This window comes from Diabrotica virgifera, chromosome 8, assembly GCF_917563875.1.
Source record: "Diabrotica virgifera virgifera chromosome 8, PGI_DIABVI_V3a".
NCBI classification, from domain to species: domain Eukaryota; kingdom Metazoa; phylum Arthropoda; class Insecta; order Coleoptera; family Chrysomelidae; genus Diabrotica; species Diabrotica virgifera.
Genome location: NC_065450.1, coordinates 224,326,736 through 224,347,773, shown reverse-complemented (window position 1 = coordinate 224,347,773; position 21,038 = coordinate 224,326,736). Strand labels below are relative to the sequence as shown.

The window sequence follows — 21,038 nt, the reverse complement described above, 5'->3', positions numbered from 1 at the left end:
TAGTTTCAAAAGTACTTGGTAAAAATAATTTTTAAATTTTTACATAAAACACCCTGTAACTCAGTAAGTAGCCACATTTTATTTAAGCGATTTTAGTTAAATCTTAATATTTTTAGGTCTAGAATCTACAATTCAGAGATTCGACATTCTTAATGAAATTTAACCTTAAAAGGGCCCATAGTAATATAACACCAAGAAAAAAAAAGAAGAAGAAACAAGGACAAAAAAATTTTGTTAATTAGTAAAAAATTCCCAGGAATCCAAATACCGAAACGGCATTTCAAAATACTTAATCCCCGTGACGTTATTAAAAAAATAAATTATAAACAAATTTGAATAATTTTCAAATGCCATTTTAGGGGGGAGTTTAATTGAAATTTGAATTTATCAATAAATTTGCCGAAAATATACATACAAATAAAAAAAATGAGATCTTATGTAGGTGAATATTTCTTTGGCAACAACCGCGGTTTTGCAATTGAAAATATAGTAACATTTAATAAATAAATTCAATATCTCAAAAAATATTAAATATTTTTCGACCAATTTTTTTTTGCTTAATACTGGTAACATAGCGCAAATTCGTCTGTAAAATAAGATATTTTATAGTGCTTATTTAAAACGCTAAAAATAATTTTTTGCAAATTTGTTTTTAAAGTTTTATATAAAATTATTTAAATAAATAGGGGGTCAAATTTAATTTAGTAAGTCTTATGTGAAAGATTTACCCTTCAACTTTGCAGAAAAAATCCCATAAACCTTCATTACTTAAGTGAATTACCTCAGCAGTTATAAAATATTTTTTTTTTGCAAAAATGACCACTTCTTAATTATTTAAACAATGATCCCCTTGTATGATTTGGATACTTTTTTGAAAATATCCTTTGTACCCACCTAAACTTTGATATAAAATTTGTTTCAACCTGTACTAATTTACATTTTGATTTTTTTTTATTTTATTAGGCTATTTCTTGATGTCTAACAATAAAACACTGAAAACGTTTGTTTTCTATACTTCCACAAAATTTATTATATCTAAGTGACTACAGCTGTTTCGGCGGAGTGCCTTTCTCAAGTACTTGAGAAAGGCACTCCGCCGAAACAGCTGTAGTCACTTAGATATAATAAATTTTGTGGAAGTATAGAAAACAAACGTTTTCAGTGTTTTATTGTTAGATAAAATGAACTTCCATCAAGTAACGGTCGAATCCATCAATTATTTCTTGATGGTTTCGAAAAATTGGCGTTCTTGGTTGATTCTTTTAAGAACATCTACATTTGTGACTTTCGCCGTACATGGTATCTTTAGGATACGGCGATAAAGCCACATTTCGAAGGCTTCTAATCTGTTTATATCCCTCGTTTCGAATGTCCAGCTCTCTACGCCAGATAGCAGCATCGACCAGACGTAGCACTTAGTAAACCTTAGTGTGAGTTGAAGATCGAACTCTGAACAGGTCAGTACCTTCCTGAATTTTACGAAAGCTTGTCGAGCTTGCTCAATGCGACCTTTTACTTCCCTGTCCGATGCCCAGTCTTCAAAAAGCCACGTTCCCAGGTATTTAAATTTGCTCACTTTTTCAATGGACTTGGTATTCAGTGTTATGGTTGAGTTTTAAAGTGCAACCATGTTTCTGGAGATGATCATGAATTTGGTCTTTTTGGTATTAATCTCTAATCCCATTCTCTTACTGTATTCCCCTATTATAGTGACAAGTTTTTGAAGATCGGCTATATTGTCACAGATTAAATAAATAAGCTAATGGGAAATAAATAAGCTGCTGGTATTTGAAAGCAAAGTCCTCAGAATGGTATTTAGTCCTTAAAGAGATGAATTGATAGGAAAGTGATACTGAAAACATCGTCAGACATACAAAAGCTAAGATAAGATGGGCAGGTCATGTGGTAGATCAGAGGAAGACAGAGTGTTAAAGACTGTATTTTTTGAGAGGCGATAGAAGATCAATAGGCCATCCTAGAAAAAGATGAAAGGATGATGAAGAATCGAAGTATCCTGAATTAGTAAAGGCTGCTCGTAGATTTTTTGCATATTTGAAACAACGATGTGAACCATTTTATTTCACTTTAAAATTGGTTAAATCCAAACAGTAAGAGAAAAAATTAATACCTTTTATACACTTTTTAGATAATTGTTTAATTGCGGCTCGCGAAAAATTTCAAATTTTGAAAAATGGCTCCGACTATCAAGCATCTTGGCCACCCCTGCTATATAAACTATTTATTTCTACTCTTTGTGTGGTATCGAAATCAAACCAATAGCTATATTTTTATTTATAAAAAAACTTTATTTAAAAAAATAATTTGTATTAAATATCACTCAAGATAGTGTAGCGCCCCCAAGTGTAGAGCCCACATCATCCACATATCTTTCACAAATGAAATTCAGTCGCGCATAGCAGTCTCCCACAACCCAAGTGAACTGTTCGCCCACTCCCCAGTTCGACCCCAGTATACAATTAAGAGTATTCTTAACTGGGTGACCGGCGGCCCAGTTGCTGTAGTCGACTTCTCTTCCATAAGGTATCCACAACCATTTGACGTTATCTACGAATCTAGCTCCCCCAATCCAATATAGATTACTGATACCTAAAACGAAAAACATTTTAATTCAATTACCTAGGAGTAGAGATGACTCCGACGATATCAAAATCGAACGTGGGGTCCGTCAGGGATGTATACTATCAACACTGCTGTTTAACATCTACTCTGCGGAAATCTTTCAAGAAGCAGTGGATGATGTTGAAGCCGGAATTCGAATTAACGGAGAATGTATCAATAACATAAGAAAATATGAAAAAAAAATATTTTTAAGAAACGCTTTTCTTTAGTTACAAGTGACTAAAATGAAACTTATTATAAAAAAATCAACTAAAAAACAAAAAAGACAAAAAATTGAAAAATCTAACACATTCGTCTAAGAAAAGCGTGGCGCGTCTTCATCGAATAAACGGTTTTCCCTCCACGCTTTTCTTTAACGAATGTGTTAGATTTTTCATTTTTTTATTTTTTGCTTTTTGGTTGATTTTTTTATAATATGTTTAATTTTAGTTACTCGTAACTAAAGAAAAGCGATTCTTAAAAATATTTTTTTCATATTTTTTTATTTTTTACTTTTTGGTCTTACACTTTTCAAACATTAAAATATATTGTCATGTTTTATAAAAATTTGTATAAAACATTTGATGTAAAAACATGAAAAGTAGTCGGAATCGGCAAAAAATTTGAAACTTTATTGTTTATTTATGAAGCATAACGTAAACAATTAACGTAAAAAGTGAAATTATGTATAGTTCATATAATTAGCTACAATCTGTAAAAGTTTCAAGCTTCTTCATTGTAAAAAACAAGAGAATTTAAGCATTTTCCGTTAAAATCGTTTTTTCATTTATTAATAAACAAAAAAATTTTATTGACTATTCGTGTATTTTTCCCGAGAATGCATATCTCTGCAAATTTTTAGTCATTTGCATTGAAGAAAAGGCAGTCAAATTAACGTCCAAAGATTTGACCCAAACGATTGAACTAAAGAAAAGCGTTTAATTAATTAATACGACAAAACGAATTCTAATGTTAATTGTAGCACAAAACGTCTCTGCCGGTGGTTTTTCTAAGACTACGATAAAAACACGAATTTTTTGAATTCGAGTTTTGGTTGAAGTTTTGTTTCGTATAGTATTGAAATTTGACACGAATAAACGCCGATTTATATATAAACAAATATATGAGCGTTCAAAATTTGAAACTTTATTGTTTATTTATGAAGCATAATGTAAACAATTAACATAAAAAGTGAAATTATGTATAGTTCATATCATTAGCTACAATCCGTAAAAGTTTCAAGTTTCTACATTGTAAAAAACAAGAGAATTTAAGCATTTTTCATTAAAATCGTTTTTTTTTATTTAAACAATTTATAAACATACATTTTTTATTGACTATTCGTGTATTGTTCCCGCGAATGCATATGTCTACAAATTTTCATTCATTTGCATTAAAGAAAAGTCAGTCAAATTAACGTCTAAAGATTTGATGCAAACTATTGAAGTAAAGAAAAGCGTTTAATAAGATACGCAGACGACACAGTGGTATTCGCTGACAGTTTAGAAGATTTATTTTGAAGTATTAGTTTAGTCAATGGAGTTTTTACTTACGGAAAAAATCAAACAAAATAGAACTTTTTATAATTTCCTTAAGAAATGTATAATAAACAACATATATTTTGTTTATAACGCTCAAGCCACCCGTCTCACAAATATTAATTTAACATATTTTTTTAATTAATGGATCAAATTAAATTTTACAAAATGGAAATGAAAGAAGGACATTAAAACTATCTTATCGCAGATAACTAGAACTTTTTACTCTAACATATTTATAAACCAACAAAAAGGTTTTAGAAAAATATAAGCTTGTTTGATTTTTTTCGAAACAATGCAAGTTTTCGATCTACATTGACTCCACTATATATAATTATAATTACATATTATATGTTAATATATAATAATATATAAAAATTTTATTAGGTACCTGCTTGTCTTGCGAACTGCGCGATTTTATTATTTTCTCTTGCTGAATTAATTGATGCCAACTTCATGTGAATTGTTTCGCAAAAGTTTAGAGATTCCATCCAACTCAACTACAAACAAATACAATTAATGAAAAAGTTTTATGGATTAAAAATAATAAGTCTTTATGAAATAGGCCTGGATCCCGTGTACCAAAAAAAAGTTTATTAATAGCAAGCTGAAAATTTGTTAATAGCTTAACGGTGTCTAGTCGGACAAACTTTGATGTACGGGAATACTGGAACAGGGGAAGTTTTAATTGTGGAACAGGTTACAGGTTTCGAACGTCAGACTATGAAAACGTCCCATGTAGTTTGTCGGACAGAACTTCCAATTAATTTGTTACCCTTTCATTAAAGTCTCATGCAAAAATCAAACTGCTATTTACCACCAACAATATTCCTGTCATTAGAGATGTTCTACGTGTCGGACTTATTAAAATGCCCAACATATTTGTTGGACCAACATTTATTCATATACCAGATGTCCACTTATATTTTCCCCCATTTATATTTTCCCCCATTTATATTTTCCCCCATTTTAACTGCCTATAACTTCTAAACGGCTCGTGATAGAAATAGGCGGTTTTCGCTGAAATGTTTTATTTTAGTAAAAGTTTTGTTTGAATGGATTGAATTTTTTATATCGCTTTCAATTACGAAAAAAAAAAGAATGTGTGTGTACTTTGTACGCACATAAGAAGTTATACTTCTATTATATGATTTCTTAAAAATAAATATACTTTAAACAGTTTGTTTTAATTTTTTAACAACAAACTAATTTTGTGCTTACCGCTTTCAAAAAAATAAAAAAAAAGTATAGGATTGCACTGGATTCGAACTCACGACCTCTCGATCTCTGGCCGAATTAGTCGAGGCATTGAAGTACAAAAAAAGGCCTTACTCTCGATTTTTGGCGCAGTAAGACGGATTTTAATGCAGTTTGGTGCCTTGGATTCGTGAGAATGTCAGGAAATTTTGTGACTTATTGTAATGAATAAGAAATCTGAAATTGCATTTGTGCATAAGAAAAATTCATTTCAAAAGTGCATTTTGAAATAGGCAATTATTATAAATTTGCAACCCGGTAAATAGTTGGGGAACATCCCGATTAATTATTTTAATTATTTTTAATTATTTTTAATTATTTTTAATCAATTATAAATCCATATAATAATAGTCTAAGATGTCAATAACCATTAATAATAAACAAAAACAAATTCCTTATGTGGGAATCGAACCAAGTACTAACGGGTCCGTAGCTAAATACACATACCGCTAATCTACGCAGACCCTTGCTAGAAAACGGCGATATTAGGTATAAACAAAACAAATTGGTAAGTAAAAATTGTAAAGAAAATTACTACATACTTAAATGTATTATAAAATTAATATATTCCTGAATTTTAGAAGAAACATTCGTAAATAGGTATTATTAATACCTATTAATGTTACTAAATGAAATATAAATATTTTGACGTTTCACAATTTGACAATTCACTTTTAACTGCAGTGCCTTAAAATTTTTAAAGCACCGGTGCTTTAAAGTAGCATTTTTAACGCTCCTATGGAGTGTTGTAAATTGCATTTTTAACACGTTTGTAGAAAAATATATTTAAAAACACTAATATATTCTTTCCACACCTTTTCTGGACTGATAAATACATAAATTAAAACATTTAGTAACGAACTCCATACTGCCTGTGTGCGCATGCGCGTAGATTAATAAAATTTCACCCTCAATGAAATCGCGCCTAAAGAAGTATAACTTCAAAAAGGCAGTATAACTATTAACTAACCTTTGTTGTTTCTCTTCCCACAAATTTTAACACGCAACAACCATACATTACATAACCAAACCGTCAACCGTCCACACCACAGCTGTGCTACAGCTGCCATATTGGATAATTTTTGACATCTCATTTGAACATCCAATCAGAACAAAGTTATAATGCGCATGCGCCCGGATCATAGGTTTTAACATATAAAAATTCACCCTCATATCGCGCGTAAGAAGTATAACTTCAAAAATGGGGGATTTTTGAAAAAAAACGTTTTTGACTATTTTTAATTAAATATCCAGCATATTTTTTTGTAAATTGAAAGAACAGTCATTCACCTATCCAGCGATATAAAGTTTTTTAAAATCAGTTGTCAAATGACTAAGTAATTAATTTTTAAAATGACAGGTGCAACGTAGACATCACATAACTAAATAGCATAACTAAGCAAATTGATATTTATTATTAACTAGTTTTGATGGAAATTAAGCCACTATTTTATTTAAAAAATGATTTCATTAACGTTTCGACGTCCAAATCGGATGCCGTTGTCAAAATACCTTTTTTATTAAAATTGTGGCTTATTTCCCATCAAAACTAGTTAATTATAAAAATGCCACAAGATAATAGCTTCAGAACAGCATGAACAATATTATTAGACCAGGGCGCATCTGTAAAAATATTAGTACATTTGGACGTTGAGAGGTGACTCAAATTTTTTTGGAGAAATTGCTTGAAAATAAATCAAATAATAATATTTGAGTTATCCTCCCTCTCAAAAAGGTCCGGAACATTGTTTAAATAATCAAAATGTCAAAAAATGAAGTAGAAATTTGATTTTTTTCTTCGCTTTTTGTTTATAACTTTAAAAGTATTCATTTTCGAAAAAAGTTGTACTGACATATAAGTTGCGTAATTAAATTTCCTACAATATAGAATTGGCTAAAAATTTAAAAAATTGTAATCCATGTTGCAAAATACCAATAATTGCGAAAAAACCATACAAAAACAAGTATTCGCATTTTACGTTTTTAAACCATTTATGCTAGACTTAGGACCTTCATGTTTCATAAAAAAAAACTATATGACACAGTAAAACAATACTATATATTTTATTAAGATCGGTTCAATAGATTTTGCAAAATAAATTTTGCAATCCAGCTTTCGCAAAAAAAATTCATTTTTTCAAAATGTTACAGGACTGAAAATAAAGCAGATAGCAAGTTAACATTTTTTTTTTCTTATAGAAGTGTACTGTACCTTTCATTTGAAATTTGCAAAATTAAAATCGATTAACTACCACGGCGTCACGAATTTTATTAAATAAACATTAATTATTGGTGCTACGTGCAGGACAGCGGATAGTTTGCTCTGACGGGGCATTCCAGTGACCTTTGATAATGATTGATACATTTTAATTTTTATTACATTTCGATATAAATAAATAAATTTCTTTATTGCAAAATAAAAACACATACTCTGTCCTTTGAAATAACACTTTTTTTAGCAAAAATTTTCTTTGTTCATATATTTTAACTTAGAGAATAAAAGTTTATTATTTTTAAACATATGCAATGGTTTAAACAATATTTCACAAACAATAATAAAATTAGTTTGATTTTTGTGGAATTAAAATACTAAAATACAACAAAATATAGAGTAAGAAAATAATATATTAGATAAATATTGGAATAAATTTCGGTGAAATCAACTTGTGTGAATCGAACACCGCTGTCCTGCGCGTAGCCCCAAAAATTAATGTTTACTTAAAAAATTTCCTGACGCCGTAATAATTAATCGATTTTAATTTTGCAAATTGCAAATTAAAGGTACAGTAAGTACACTTCTATAAGCAAAAAAAATTCAACTTGTTATCTGCTTTATTTTCAGTCCTGCAACATTTAAAAAAATGAATTTTTTTTGCGAAAGCTGGATTGCAAAATTTATTTTGCAAAATCTGTTAAAAGCCATCTTAATGAAATTTACAGTGTTGTTTTACTATATCATAAAGTTTTTCTGGATAAAATATGAAGGTCCTAAGTGTAGCATAAATGGTTGAAAAACGTAAAATGCGAATACTTGTTTTTGTATGTTTTTTTTTCGCAATTATTGCAATTTTGCAATAAGGGTGACTATTTTTTAATTTTTAACCAATTCTATATTGTAGGAAATTTAATTATACAACTTTTATGTCAGTACAACTTTTCTCAGAAATGAACAGTTTTAAAGTTATAATCAAAAAACCAATAAAAAATCGAATTTTTCCTTTATATTTTGACATTTTGATTATTTAAACAATGTTCCGGACCATTTTGAGTGGGAGGATAACTCAAATATTATTATTTGAGGTATTTTCAAGCTATTTCTGCAAAAAAGTTTGAGTCACCTCTCAACGTCCATCTCAAAACAGATGGGCCCTGGACTATATGTATGTTATGTGATTTCCACATTGCATCTCTCATTTTAAAAATGAATTGCTCAGTCATTTGACAACCGATTTTAAAAAACTTCATATAACTGGATAAATGAATGATCGTTCTTTCAATTTACAAAAAAAATTACTAGGTGTTTCAATGAAAAAAACAACAACGTTTTTTTTAATCCTCCATTTTTTATTTAAAAGCCATATAAAAAAATTCAATCCATTCAAACAAAACTTTTACTAAAATAAAACATTTCAGCGAAAACCGCATATTTCTGTCTTAAGCCGTTTAGAAGTTATAGGCAGTTAAAATGGGGGAAAATATAAGTGGACACCCGTTATTACATAAAGTTTGCTATTGAATAAACCTAAAAACAACCTGCTAGTTTTCACAATCATAAACTTGTCAGGATAACACGTTCCATAATTAACATCACGTTCCACAATTAAAACTTCTCCTGTTCCAGTGTTCCCATACATCAAAGTTTGTCCGACTAGACATCGTTAAGATATTAACAAATTTTCAGCTTGCTATTAGTAAACTTTTTTTGATACGCGTGATCCAGGCCTAAAATATTTAAAGTTCTCACCGGTGTGTGACCGCCGAAGTAATAGAGTTTATTTTCGAAACGAACCAATGGCAGAGCCGATTTTACTCCATTCTCGAAGTTTTTTTCCCATTGAGGTCCTAAAAACATAATTCAAAATAAACTACTTCAAGAAATTACCACCTTAAAAATGGGTCATTTTTGATGTCTCGAATTTCCTAAACCTGTTGCCTGATTTAAATGGTTTTTTAATATTTTATATCCTTATTCTTTATAGTACATTATTTAACGGTTTTTGCTATACATTTTAAAGAACCGTTTGGATTGACATAAAATTTGGCACACGCGTATGTTAAATAATTACTCTAGAATAAGGAATAAACCTGTCTTGGTTTCGTTTGGTGCTCTATGATTGGCAGCATTGCTTATGTTATGTCAATTGTCAACGGTTTTTGTAAGAATGAAAAATGTCAATTCATTCATTTCCTCTTCGATGTAGAATTATAGCCCGATCAAAGAACAATCTGACCTCAAAAAAAATAAAGGAAGGATGAAAATTTGGGAACAGGTAGTTGAAATTGTCTATTATTTTATAAAAAAAAGTTTACAAATCTACACCCCCTCCATTTTACAAAAATAGGGAAATAAGGGTTGGTTTTTCATTAAAAGTGCTGTATTTCGGAAAATAAGGCAATAATAACAAAAAATTTTATTTAAAAATCATCAAGGTACTTTTATCCTAACATTTTGACTAAAAACTTTGTTTGCATCTTGATTCATTTCTAACCTATAGCCCTTTTTAAAGTACTTAACAGGGGCGCTTATTTGAATTGCGCGCGCAACAAAAATGTCACATTTTAAGATTAACTAACTTTTAAATCGATAATTTGGGGCATTTATCAAACATTAAAATATACGAAAAAAACACAATACCTTTAGAAAAATATCAATTTTAACGTGAATATATTTTCATTGTGAATTACAAATTATTTAATTTAGAAAAATATGTTTTAAAATATACTAATACAAGTTTTGAGAGCAACACATATTTTTTGTCACAAAAATTTACGTAATTATTTAAATTAAAATTCCTTTTAGATTTACGTTTTAAGATGGCTAATTAACATTTAGATTTAAAATTGCACAATGTTACTTTAAAGGATAAAAATTTGTATGGCGATAAAAATGGATATTTATTTGATTTTTATTTTAAGTCAATTTTCAAGATTTCAATCAATAATATCTTTGTTGAAAATTCATAAAAATTTTAAAAATATGCTTGTAGGTACTTGAAAATGTACTTTTTCGAAAGCGGTATCTATTTTTCTTATGCATAGAATACTTTTTAAATAAGGCTCACTTATTATAAACAACTACAAAAAAATGTCATGTTTTAATAAAATCGATGCCATTCTTTTTTGAAAGTCTTTTTTTAAATGAAAATATGGGAACATATTAAAAAAGGCTTGAATAACATATTACATATATATACAACAGGCCTATTGCAAAGGTAAAAATATATGGGGTACGTAAACACAGGTGAAAAAGTTGCTTAAAAGAGAAAACGGCGCGCTTCCTAAACACAGTAGACGAACATAACCTAAAAAATTGGAGCAATGTTCACGCTGCAATGTTTTGTTATCGTTTTCGGCTGTCAAAGTTTTTGAATTTATAACTTATTATCTAGGGACCGCAGACGTTCGGAAACAATTAGCGTCTCTTTGCAAAGACAATGACTTCGACTTTGCAAAGTAACAAGACACTTACTCAACACACACTACACATTACTCCCCTGACTTAGTGATAAGTCATACAATTACGTGGCTAAAGGTTCTAGTTCTAAACCAAAGCCAGAATCAGAGAAAAAAAAACTTATTATCTATAAAAGTAATCTGTTTGTTATAAAATAATTGTGTAAATATTTACAATGAGTGCGAACAGTGAAACAAAAAATAATAATTCTTGTTTTATTTGTGAAAAACATTTAGAATGTGATAACGAAAAAATTGTAATTGTCAAACGTGGAATTGAAACATTAAAAAGTGTAAGTTCAGAAAGAAAAGATGATAGACACAAAATGCTTCTGGACTGTGATGAAATTAGAATGTAGACAAAAATATGTATTAAAAAGAGGAGAAACTTTTTCATGCTGCATGCGGAAGTTGTCAAACTGGTAATTGTACAAATCATAAAAAGGAAGACATTATAGTTTCTGATGATTAAGATGATAATAGTTTAGATGGTAGCTGCCAAGAGACCCAAAATTATGATTTTACAGATGATTCTATTATAGTTGAAGTTGATTCAGACACAAATTTTACATCAGACGAAGATGAAAATGAACTTTGAATAATTTAGATTAATTAATTAAATGTAAACAGTGACGATCCAGTTCGATATACAATAAACGATTTTTCATTGCACCTTTTATCATTTTAGTACTTCATGCTCATTTGATCCTTTATAACTTAGGAGGCAACATCAGCGCGCGAAAAACGCGTTCCAAGATTGCAACTTTAATTTTGAATATTCTGTCGAGATATCTGGCACACATATTCGCAATATAGTAAAGAATTGTGGTACAGAGCCCAATTTAAGAAACATGTTAGTATGTAGAAATTACTCTAAAATTAAATTAGATATAAACAACGAGTCTGTGCCGCTTTAAGAAGAACAAAAAAATACAGTTTCTTCAAATAAACTTTTTTATCCCATGTCTAGATTTTGTGTCACAATGGAATTACTAAAAAACGATTATCTATAACAAGAAATCGAACTTGACTGACATGGCAACATTTAGCGCGCCTATGAGTATAATAATTATTGTTATCACATTACTGTGCCTTTGTTTCTGATAGTATAGTGTATAGTATCACTGGCACTGTAGTACTGCCGACACACTGTTGCCGCACTGTTTAAAGTTCGGAGAACTATCGAAAAAAAATATTGATGACGCGCTGATGTAGCCTCTTAATAGAGTACATTTATTTTTAATTAAGTTAATTTAATTTTTAAATGAACTTTAGAAAACCTAATAAATATTTAGTAAAAGAAATATTTTTTGAGAAATTTTGATATATTTTCATTTTATATGTTTATATTGAAATAATTAACTTAAAAATACAAGTATGTACTTTAAAATTATAGTTTTTCAAATTATTAACTTAATTCAAAAAGAAAATAATATAGGATACGTGCACGCGCATGTAATTCGTTCAGGTAAGTACAGACATACTTACAGGAAAAACCAAAGTTTTCAGTTCTTTTTCCAAAAATTCAAAAAAATTTCCAAAATTTTTCCACTGGCCGTAAGTTTTTTTTGAAAATTTTTGGAAAATCTTAACCTCAAGCCCTTAATAGATCTGTAAAAAGTGTGTTCACCAATTTTCAGATTAATTGATACAAAACTAAGCGAATAAGACCGTTTTAAAAATTTTTGGTTTTTAACCCTTATTAAAAATAGGCTATATCTCATAAAATAATCAAGATCTAAAAAAAAATTTTAAGACCAATCTTTAAGGTTAAATCACTCTGATGACTATTTTATTTTTCACTGTTACATTTTTTTTATTATTTCATTATTTTTAAAATACAGCACTTTTAATGAAAAACCAACCCTTATTTCCCTATTTTTGTAAAATGGAGACGGTTTAGAATTGTAAACTTTTTCTTATATAATAATAGACAATTTCAACTACATATTCCCAAATTTTCATCCTTCCTTTAATTTTTTTGAGGTTTGTGTAAATTGTGTTCCTTGATCGGGCTATTATGTAATCACGTTTATTAAGAGTTGTTAGTTGTTTAAATACAAATACATAAAATATCAACACATTCTTTTATTCTATATTTCATCTACATAACAGAGTAGCCAACATGTCAAAGAAAAAAGTGATATTGTGCCGATGTGTGCTTTTGCCCTGGGGGTGAGTTTCACCCCTTCTCGGGGTGAAAAACATACGTTCAAAATAAATCCGAAATTCGATAAAATGCCTAATTCTAAGCAACTTTTATTCTATACGGTTTTTTTACTAAGTCAGTACTTTTCGAGTTATTTGCGAGTGAATATGTTCATTTTTCAGCAAAACAAACACGTTTTTGGACAATTTTTCGCAAATAATTCAAAAAGTAAGAATTTTATCGAAAAAACCATTGTTAGCAAAAGTATATCTTGTAAAAAAGTGAAAAAATGGTGTATACATGAAGCCTCCAGACCTAGTAGAGCCATAGTTATAGCTAAAGAAAAATAGGTTCATATTCGCCAAACTTCAAATAAATATATTTCAACGTGAAATAACCAAAAAATTAAGCACTTTTTGGAAAAAACTCATTAAAACTTTTTTAAAGAGTTTAAAAGGCTTTATGTATATTAAAAAAAAATTTCTAGCGACAAATGTGAGCAAGTTACGCTCAAAATACAGTTGGTCCGTTTTGATTTTGCATAAAAAAATCGGAATAATCACCCCTTAATTAAAAACTTAAATAAAATTAATCCTTACCGCTTCACATGTTGCTTTATTTGTTGTGTCTATATGGTCTGTAAGTTTCATTGATTCAACGTGCTTATTTTGAAAAAAAAATAGTTCTAATTTTTTTTTATTTTTATTTTGAAAAAAATGCTCTTTTTTAAAATAACTTAAAAATTATTAGTAATACCAAAAATCTCAAGAAGTAATAAAATGTACGTTTTGCTTTTCTGAATATTTTGGACTTTTTGTTTTCCTGTTAGACAAAAATCGGTTATGCTATGGCTATTCAAAGTTTGCATACACTCGGGATTAGTGACTCGTTCAAGCCATTTTAACTACAGCCTTTTCAAAAATAAGCACTTTAAACCGCTGAGACTTACAGATCGTATAAAGAATAAATAAGCAAAGTAACCTGTGAAGCGGTTACGATTAATTTTTTTGATATGCTAATTAGGGGGTGCTTTTCGGGATTCTACTTACCAAAAAATAAAAGGTACCAGCAATGTTTTGAGCACAACTCACTTAGGTACTTTTAAGGTTAGAAGTTTTTTTAAAAAACAAAAATAAACGTTTCTTTAAACACTTTAAAAAAGTTGAAATGGGTACTCCCCGAAAAGTGTTCCGTTTTTTGGTTATTTCTCGATGCAATATTCGATTTGGAATTTGACGAATAAGAACCTACTTTTCATTAGCTACAACTTTGCTTGTACTGGGTCTACAGACTTAGTATATGCACCATTTTTTTCATTTTTTATAAACTATATTTTTATTAAAAATATTTTTTTCGACAAAATAATTACTTTCTGAGTTATTTGCGAAAAACCGTCTAAAAACGTGGTTATTTTGTTTAAAAATGAACAAATTCACTCGCAAATAACTCGAAAAGAACTTATTTTGGACATATATTTTTTCACCCCCAACAAGGGGTGAATGTCACCCCAGGGCAAAAGCACACATCGGCACCATCATATCACTTTTTTTCTTTGACTTATTAGCTATGTGTATGCCAAATTTCATGTCAATCCAGGCGGTTCTTTAAAATTTAGAGGTTTTGCAATAGTTTACCGTTAAAGAACGTACTATTAACAATATCGCTGTAATGATATTGCATGATTGATATGCAATTAATTGCACAATTTCTTGCAGCAATAGAAATTGCATCGTGTCATACGAAAATTGCACAGAAAAGCTGCAACTTCTTGCTGCAAGAAGTTGCAGCTAAATAGAACATGTCATATTTTTCACGCAATTTTTGCTGCAATTTGGTTATATTTTTAGTAACTTTTAAGGCTACACTGTTTGTTTTTACTACGTTGACATTCTGTCATCCTAAATTTCAAACTCTAACTAAACAATTTTTTAACAAAACTAGAGGAACATTTTACCAATTTAACGCTTTACAGATACCATTATTCTGGTGGATAACTATGCAACATAGGGATTAAAAAAAACTATTTTCTATTTGTATTTATTATAACTTGTTTCCTTTTGTAAATGAATAATGTACCTATTGTAGGTATACGAGTACTTGCATTAGGTATTAATTGATTTTGTTATAGGTACCTACATAATATTATAATATGTATTATAATTTTCTCAAATTATAATCTAACATTTTTGGTCCAATATCTGATAAATCTACTAAAAAAATTACATTTAATTTATAAAATCAACATAACCTAAAATTTATGCTATTTTGTCAAAGTTTCTTTCTGTCTATTTCATGTCAATCTATGCAGTTGTTTGCACCGTGTAACCACTTTATTGCAAAAAGTTAGTTGCAACCTATTGCGCAAGAAATTGTGCAATTACTTGCATCGTATAAAGTGGCTATTATAAACATATTTATGTCCGCAAATGCTTCGATTCCAAGAGACGGGGTGTTTAAATTTTTCCTACAAACTTTTTATTGCTCTAAAACTAGTGCCGGATTTACCACTAGGCCGCAAGCAAAAGGGGGCCGCAGCGTTTTGTAAAAAAAAAACGTTTTTGGTAAAAAAATTGAATTTTTTATTGTCCAAAATTAATTAATAATTACCTCTACTTAAATCGAGTACATTAACCAACGTTCGTATTAAAAATAAATATTAACGCTTGCCAGCGTATAAGAGGCTACAGATTGCAGTGGCTGTATTTTAATAAGTTTGTATTAAAATTCATGTGATACGACACTGTAGTAAAATTAAAATAAACGTTATGTATTAATATGAAATGTGCTTTAAGGCGGGTTGACATTACTAGTGAATAACGAACGTGGCTCACGCTTACGTATTTTACCCGTGCTATTGTTAGATATTTTATTATCTATTTTCAAACTCGAGCAGTATATTTGTATTTATACAATGCATAGATACAAATGTACTGCTCGAGTTTGAAAATAGATAATAAAATATCTAACAATAGCACGGGCAAAATACGTAAGCGTGAGCCACGTTCGTTATTCACTAGTAATGTCAACCCGCCTTTATGCTTTAATTACATAATCGTGAAGTTATCGGGGGCCGCTCGGGGTAATTTGGCCTGGGGCCGCAAGTACCCTAAATCCGGCACTGTCTAAAACCGAGATATGCAAATAAAATTTGGTTGGTTTTAAGACGCAGTTATTGCAGATTTTTCACATACAATTAAAAATTTTATATTCTCCATTTTGGCGTACACGGGTCATATTATCCGTAAGCACGGCAATGGTGAATATAAAATTCTTAATTGTTTGTTAAAAATGCGTAATAAATACCTCTTAAAACCCACCAAATGTGATTTGCATATCTCAACCGGTTTTAGAGCAATAAATAAATCGTCAGTTTGTAAGAAAAATTTCAACCCCCATATCTCGGAAACGAAGCATTTGCAGACATACGTTTGTTTATAAAGCAAACTGTCATTTCTTTGTCATGCAAAATTACCTCTTAAAGGTTGTCGCACACCTTGTACTGATAGAAACATGGCTAGTTGTTAAAGTACCCAACTTTTTTATTATCCAACAGAAGCGATTGAATCAAAAAACAGAATGTTTAGAAAATCTGAGGCTATAGTTGGGTTTTAATTTCAGTATTTTCTAAATGCTAGAATATTCCACAGGGTGTGGTGAACTTTAAGAAAAAAAAAAACAGTTTGATTGGTAAGCTCGGTATACAATGACAATTTACCTGTTTAGCATCAATATTATTACAGCGATATTGTTAAAGAATGAAATATTAAAAAAATCAGTTGCATCGAGCAACAGGTTTAGGAAATTAAAGACATCAAAAGACCCATTTTTAAGGTGGTGTGTTAATTTCTTGGAGTAGTTTATATACAGAGTGAGTTTTATGTATGGAAACCCTCAATTATTTTGGAAACGGCTGCACGATTTTTATAGATTTTGGTGGGTAAGGGTTTCCTAATGCGGCCGATATTATAGTGGTAATTACATTGTTGTCAGATCTTCCGTTTTTCTGGAAATCTAATGAACTTTCTTATTTCAAATGGAACACCCTATATATATATTTTTTCTGTTTTAAGTTATTAAGAAATATTGATTATTTTTTATGTTATATTCCCTATACCTAAATGCCATAATTTCGGAGTTATTGCTACATTTATTTAAAAAAAAATTAAACAAATTATAAAAATCAATTTTTTTGGCTCGGGTAGACATTGTTTTAGGTTCTTTGTATCATTGGGAACAGAAAAGGTCTTTTGTATTTTTTTTTAGAATTAATCGTTTCCGAGTTATAAACAAGTTAAAACTGAAAAAAATTGAATAATAACGATTTTCAAGTAAAATTTAATAAAAAATTTTGGTCTTGGTAAAAGGTATATTATTTTAAAAAGCTCTATAGGGCTACAAACATCGAACAAAACGTTTTCGCTCTAAAAAGAGCATCATCAGTGTTGCAAGAACATGGTGAGCCAATCAAAAAATACAAAGGTCAAAGCCTTTCAAAAATGGACTAAAAGTCACATCAAAATGCTAACATAGCAAATTCCAAAGGATGGATATAATTCCTTCTTGCCTGTCACCTCTTGTAACATAATGACCTAATTTGTTACCTTTGACCCACTTACCACGTGTGGGAGTCATATGTTATCCTAGAGCCGTATCCTTAGGAATTATATCCATCCTTTGGAATTTGCTATGTTAGCATTTTGATGTGACTTTTAGTCCATTTTTGAAAGGCTTTGACCTTCGTATTTTTTGGTTGGCTCACCATGTTCTTGCAACACTGATGATGCTCTTTTTAGAGCGAAAACGTTTTGTTTGATGTTTGTAGCCCTATAGGGCTTTTTAAAATAATATACCTTTTACCAAGACCAAAATTTTTTATTAAATTTTACTTATAATTAATGGTATACAGCCAGCTACAGGAAATTCTTCCTTGTGGATTTTCAAGCTTCAAAAATACAAGTAAAAAAATTATTTTTGAAATTACGAAGTACCTAAATTTAATTTCAATCTCAAACCTTCTTCTATCAGATCCTTATAAGAATTTTTGGCACGTTTTATTCCCAAACATTGTTTTTTTAATTGTTAATGAAGCGCATATAGAGGATGGGCAATCGGGCTGCATTAACTAAAAAACAGTGTTTTAAAATGAAACAAACCCAAATTACTTATCGGTAACTGATAAAATAAGGTTTAAACTTGAATTTAGGCACTTCGTAGTTTCAAAAATAATATTTTTTACTTGTTTTTTTGAACCTAGAATATCGTAAATTTTCGATTTTTTCAGTTTTAAATTGTTTATAACTCGGAAACGATTAACTTTAGAGAAAAATTACAAAAGACCTTTTTTGTTCCCAATGATCCAAAGAATCATAATATTTTTTACTTGTTTTTTTGAACCTAGAATATCGTAAATTTTCGATTTTTTCAATTTTAAATTGTTTATAACTCGGAAACGATTAACTTTAAAGAAAAATTACAAAAGACCTTTTTTGTTCCCAATGATCCAAAGAACCTAAAATAATGTCTACCCGGGCCAAAAAAAACTATTTTTATAATTTGTTTAAAAAAATTTTTTTATAAATCTAGCAGTAACTCCGAAATGACGTAGACTTTGCAAAGTAACAAGACACTTACTCAACAAACACACTACACATTACACCTGAGTTAGTGATAAGTTATACAATTACGTGGCTAAAGGTTCTAGTTCTAAACCAAGGCCATAATCAGAGAAAAAAAAAACTCCGAAATTATGGCATTTAGGTATAGGGAATATAACATAAAAAATAATCAACATTTCTTAAGAACGTCAAAATACAAAAAACATACAGGGTGTTTCATTTGAAATAAGAAAGTTCATTATATTTACAAAAAAACGGAAGATTTGACAACAATGTAATTACTACTATAATATAATATCGGCCGCATTATAAGACACTCACCCACCAAAATCTATAAAAAATCGTTCTAGCGGTTTCCGAGAAATTACCGTGTTTCCATACTTTTTCGCTACCCTGTATGTATATAAACACTACTTACTTGAAGAAACATGTACAGGTACAGTGTGTGCAGTATTTCCATCATCTTGAATGTAAGCTTCGCTGATAGAAACAAACACAAAGACTACTATAAGACATTTTGCTGAACTGAAATCGTCATCTTTAGTCAATGTTCGTGGACACAGCCCGTACTGTATTGACTATTAATTAAATATTTCTTTATTTCTTTATCGGTTTTATACCAAGCTTATTATTACGCATATCGACGGTCATATACGGCTCGATATACGGTCAGGGGGTTAATATAGATAAACAAATTTGCAAAACAACTTCATGGTTAAGAGATAAATATTTACACGCTTCAAAGTAAAAATGAAAATCTACGAGGAAAATAAACTTCCTGTAGGCTTTCTCTATTAGCGTTCTGACCGTAAGAAGATGATCCGCTGTACTTTAACCCTTTCGGAATCTTGCCTGCTCTATCGGTTGATAGCTATCAAGCTTCGACGATAGCCTATTAGTTATTACTCTCATAAACAGTTTGTACATTTGGGACAACAGGGAAATTGGGCTATAGTTCTTCAGATCTCCCCTGTCTCCTTTTTTGAAGAGAATTATTGTCAAGCTTTCCTTCCAATCATCTGGGACTTCTCCTTTGTGAAGGCATTCGTTGAAAAGATTTTTCAATTCTTCAAGAATAATTTCACTCCCCTCCTTTAACATTTCGGCAAGTATTCCATGTGGGCCCGGAGCCTTATTGTTCTTTAGTTGTGCAATAGCTTGTTTTATTTCGAAGGATTCTATATTGGGGAATACTTCTGAGTTCAAATTTATTATCTTTTTCTTAAGATTTTCCTTTGCTGTGTTATCTGGGTCTTTGTTTGAGGAATATAAATCGCGGTAAAATGTTTGTGTAACTTTTAGGATTTTGTTCTTTTGTCTTGTTTCTTTTCCATCTTTATATTTTAATGAGATTATTAGAGGCTTTCCTATGTTTGGTCTCAAGCATTTTAGGCCTCGATTCTTTTCTATAATTTTTTCTACCTTGTTTTCATTGTAGATCCTTAAGTCTTCCTTTACTCCCTTCTTTATTTGTTTATTCAATTCTTTGAAACCGTCGGTGCTTCGCTTTCCTTCGTTTAGAAATAGGCGTCTCTTTTCCATCAACCGTTTTGTTCCAACGCTTATTTTGTCTTCTTTACTTTTCGTTTTCTTTGCCACAGTGCTTTCAAGAGCTTTCGTTACATTTCTCTATTAATTGTGTTCATGTCGGTATTTTCTTGTTGATGAATTCTTCTCTTAAGGCTTCTCTGTACTCATCTCCCTTCTGTCGGATTTTAGTTTGATATATCTGATTATAATTATGTGGCCTGTTTCTACGGGTTTTGGTCTGTTTAAAAACAATCCTTGCTCTTAAAAGACGATGATCGCTGCCAGTTGTGATTGAGGGCAGTTATGTCTTCAAAAATGTCTTTGTTCCCACATAAGAAGTAATCGATCTCGTTTTTCATCTTTTTATTGGGAGATATCCACGTCCATTTTCGGTTTGCTTGTTTTTTGAAATATGTGTTCATGGCATATAAATTTTGTTGTTCTAAGAAGTTATATAATTTTTCTCCTCTTGCATTTCGTGTGCCATAGCCATAACCATGCATCCCTATTTTAGTTTCAGTATTTTATTCTTTTTTACCTAATTTTGCGTTGAAATCTCTCATAATTATAGTATACGTGGTTGGATTATACGTGGTGTATAGTATACACTCTTCCCACGTGGTTGGATTTTTTTCTCAAAAAAAAATCCATCTTATT

The 21,038-nt window shown here is 30.0% G+C and overlaps 1 protein-coding gene across 1 annotated transcript; it reads right to left on the bottom strand.

Moving 5' to 3' along the window:
• Positions 1 to 2,285: 2,285 nt before the first annotated feature.
• LOC126889309 (perlucin-like) lies at positions 2,286 to 19,508 on the bottom strand. Its single transcript, XM_050657537.1, has 4 exons — positions 19,270 to 19,508; positions 9,379 to 9,476; positions 4,549 to 4,657; positions 2,286 to 2,607 (listed from the first exon to the last, which is right to left on the bottom strand). The coding sequence occupies exons 3-4, from the start codon at positions 4,646 to 4,648 to the stop codon at positions 2,339 to 2,341; spliced, it is 369 nt and encodes a 122-aa protein (XP_050513494.1). The 5' UTR covers positions 4,649 to 4,657; positions 9,379 to 9,476; positions 19,270 to 19,508; the 3' UTR covers positions 2,286 to 2,338.
• Positions 19,509 to 21,038: the final 1,530 nt, after the last annotated feature.

What these genes read in the sequence shown, in the direction of transcription:
- LOC126889309 (XM_050657537.1), bottom strand. Translation starts at nt 4,648, where the DNA reads ATGGAATCTCTAAACTTTTGCGAAACAATTCACATGAAGTTGGCATCA. An exon ending in GCAGTTCGCAAGACAAGCAG is followed by an intron (nt 2,608 to 4,548) that starts GTACCTAATAAA and finishes TTTTCGTTTTAG; the next exon opens with GTATCAGTAATCTATATTGG.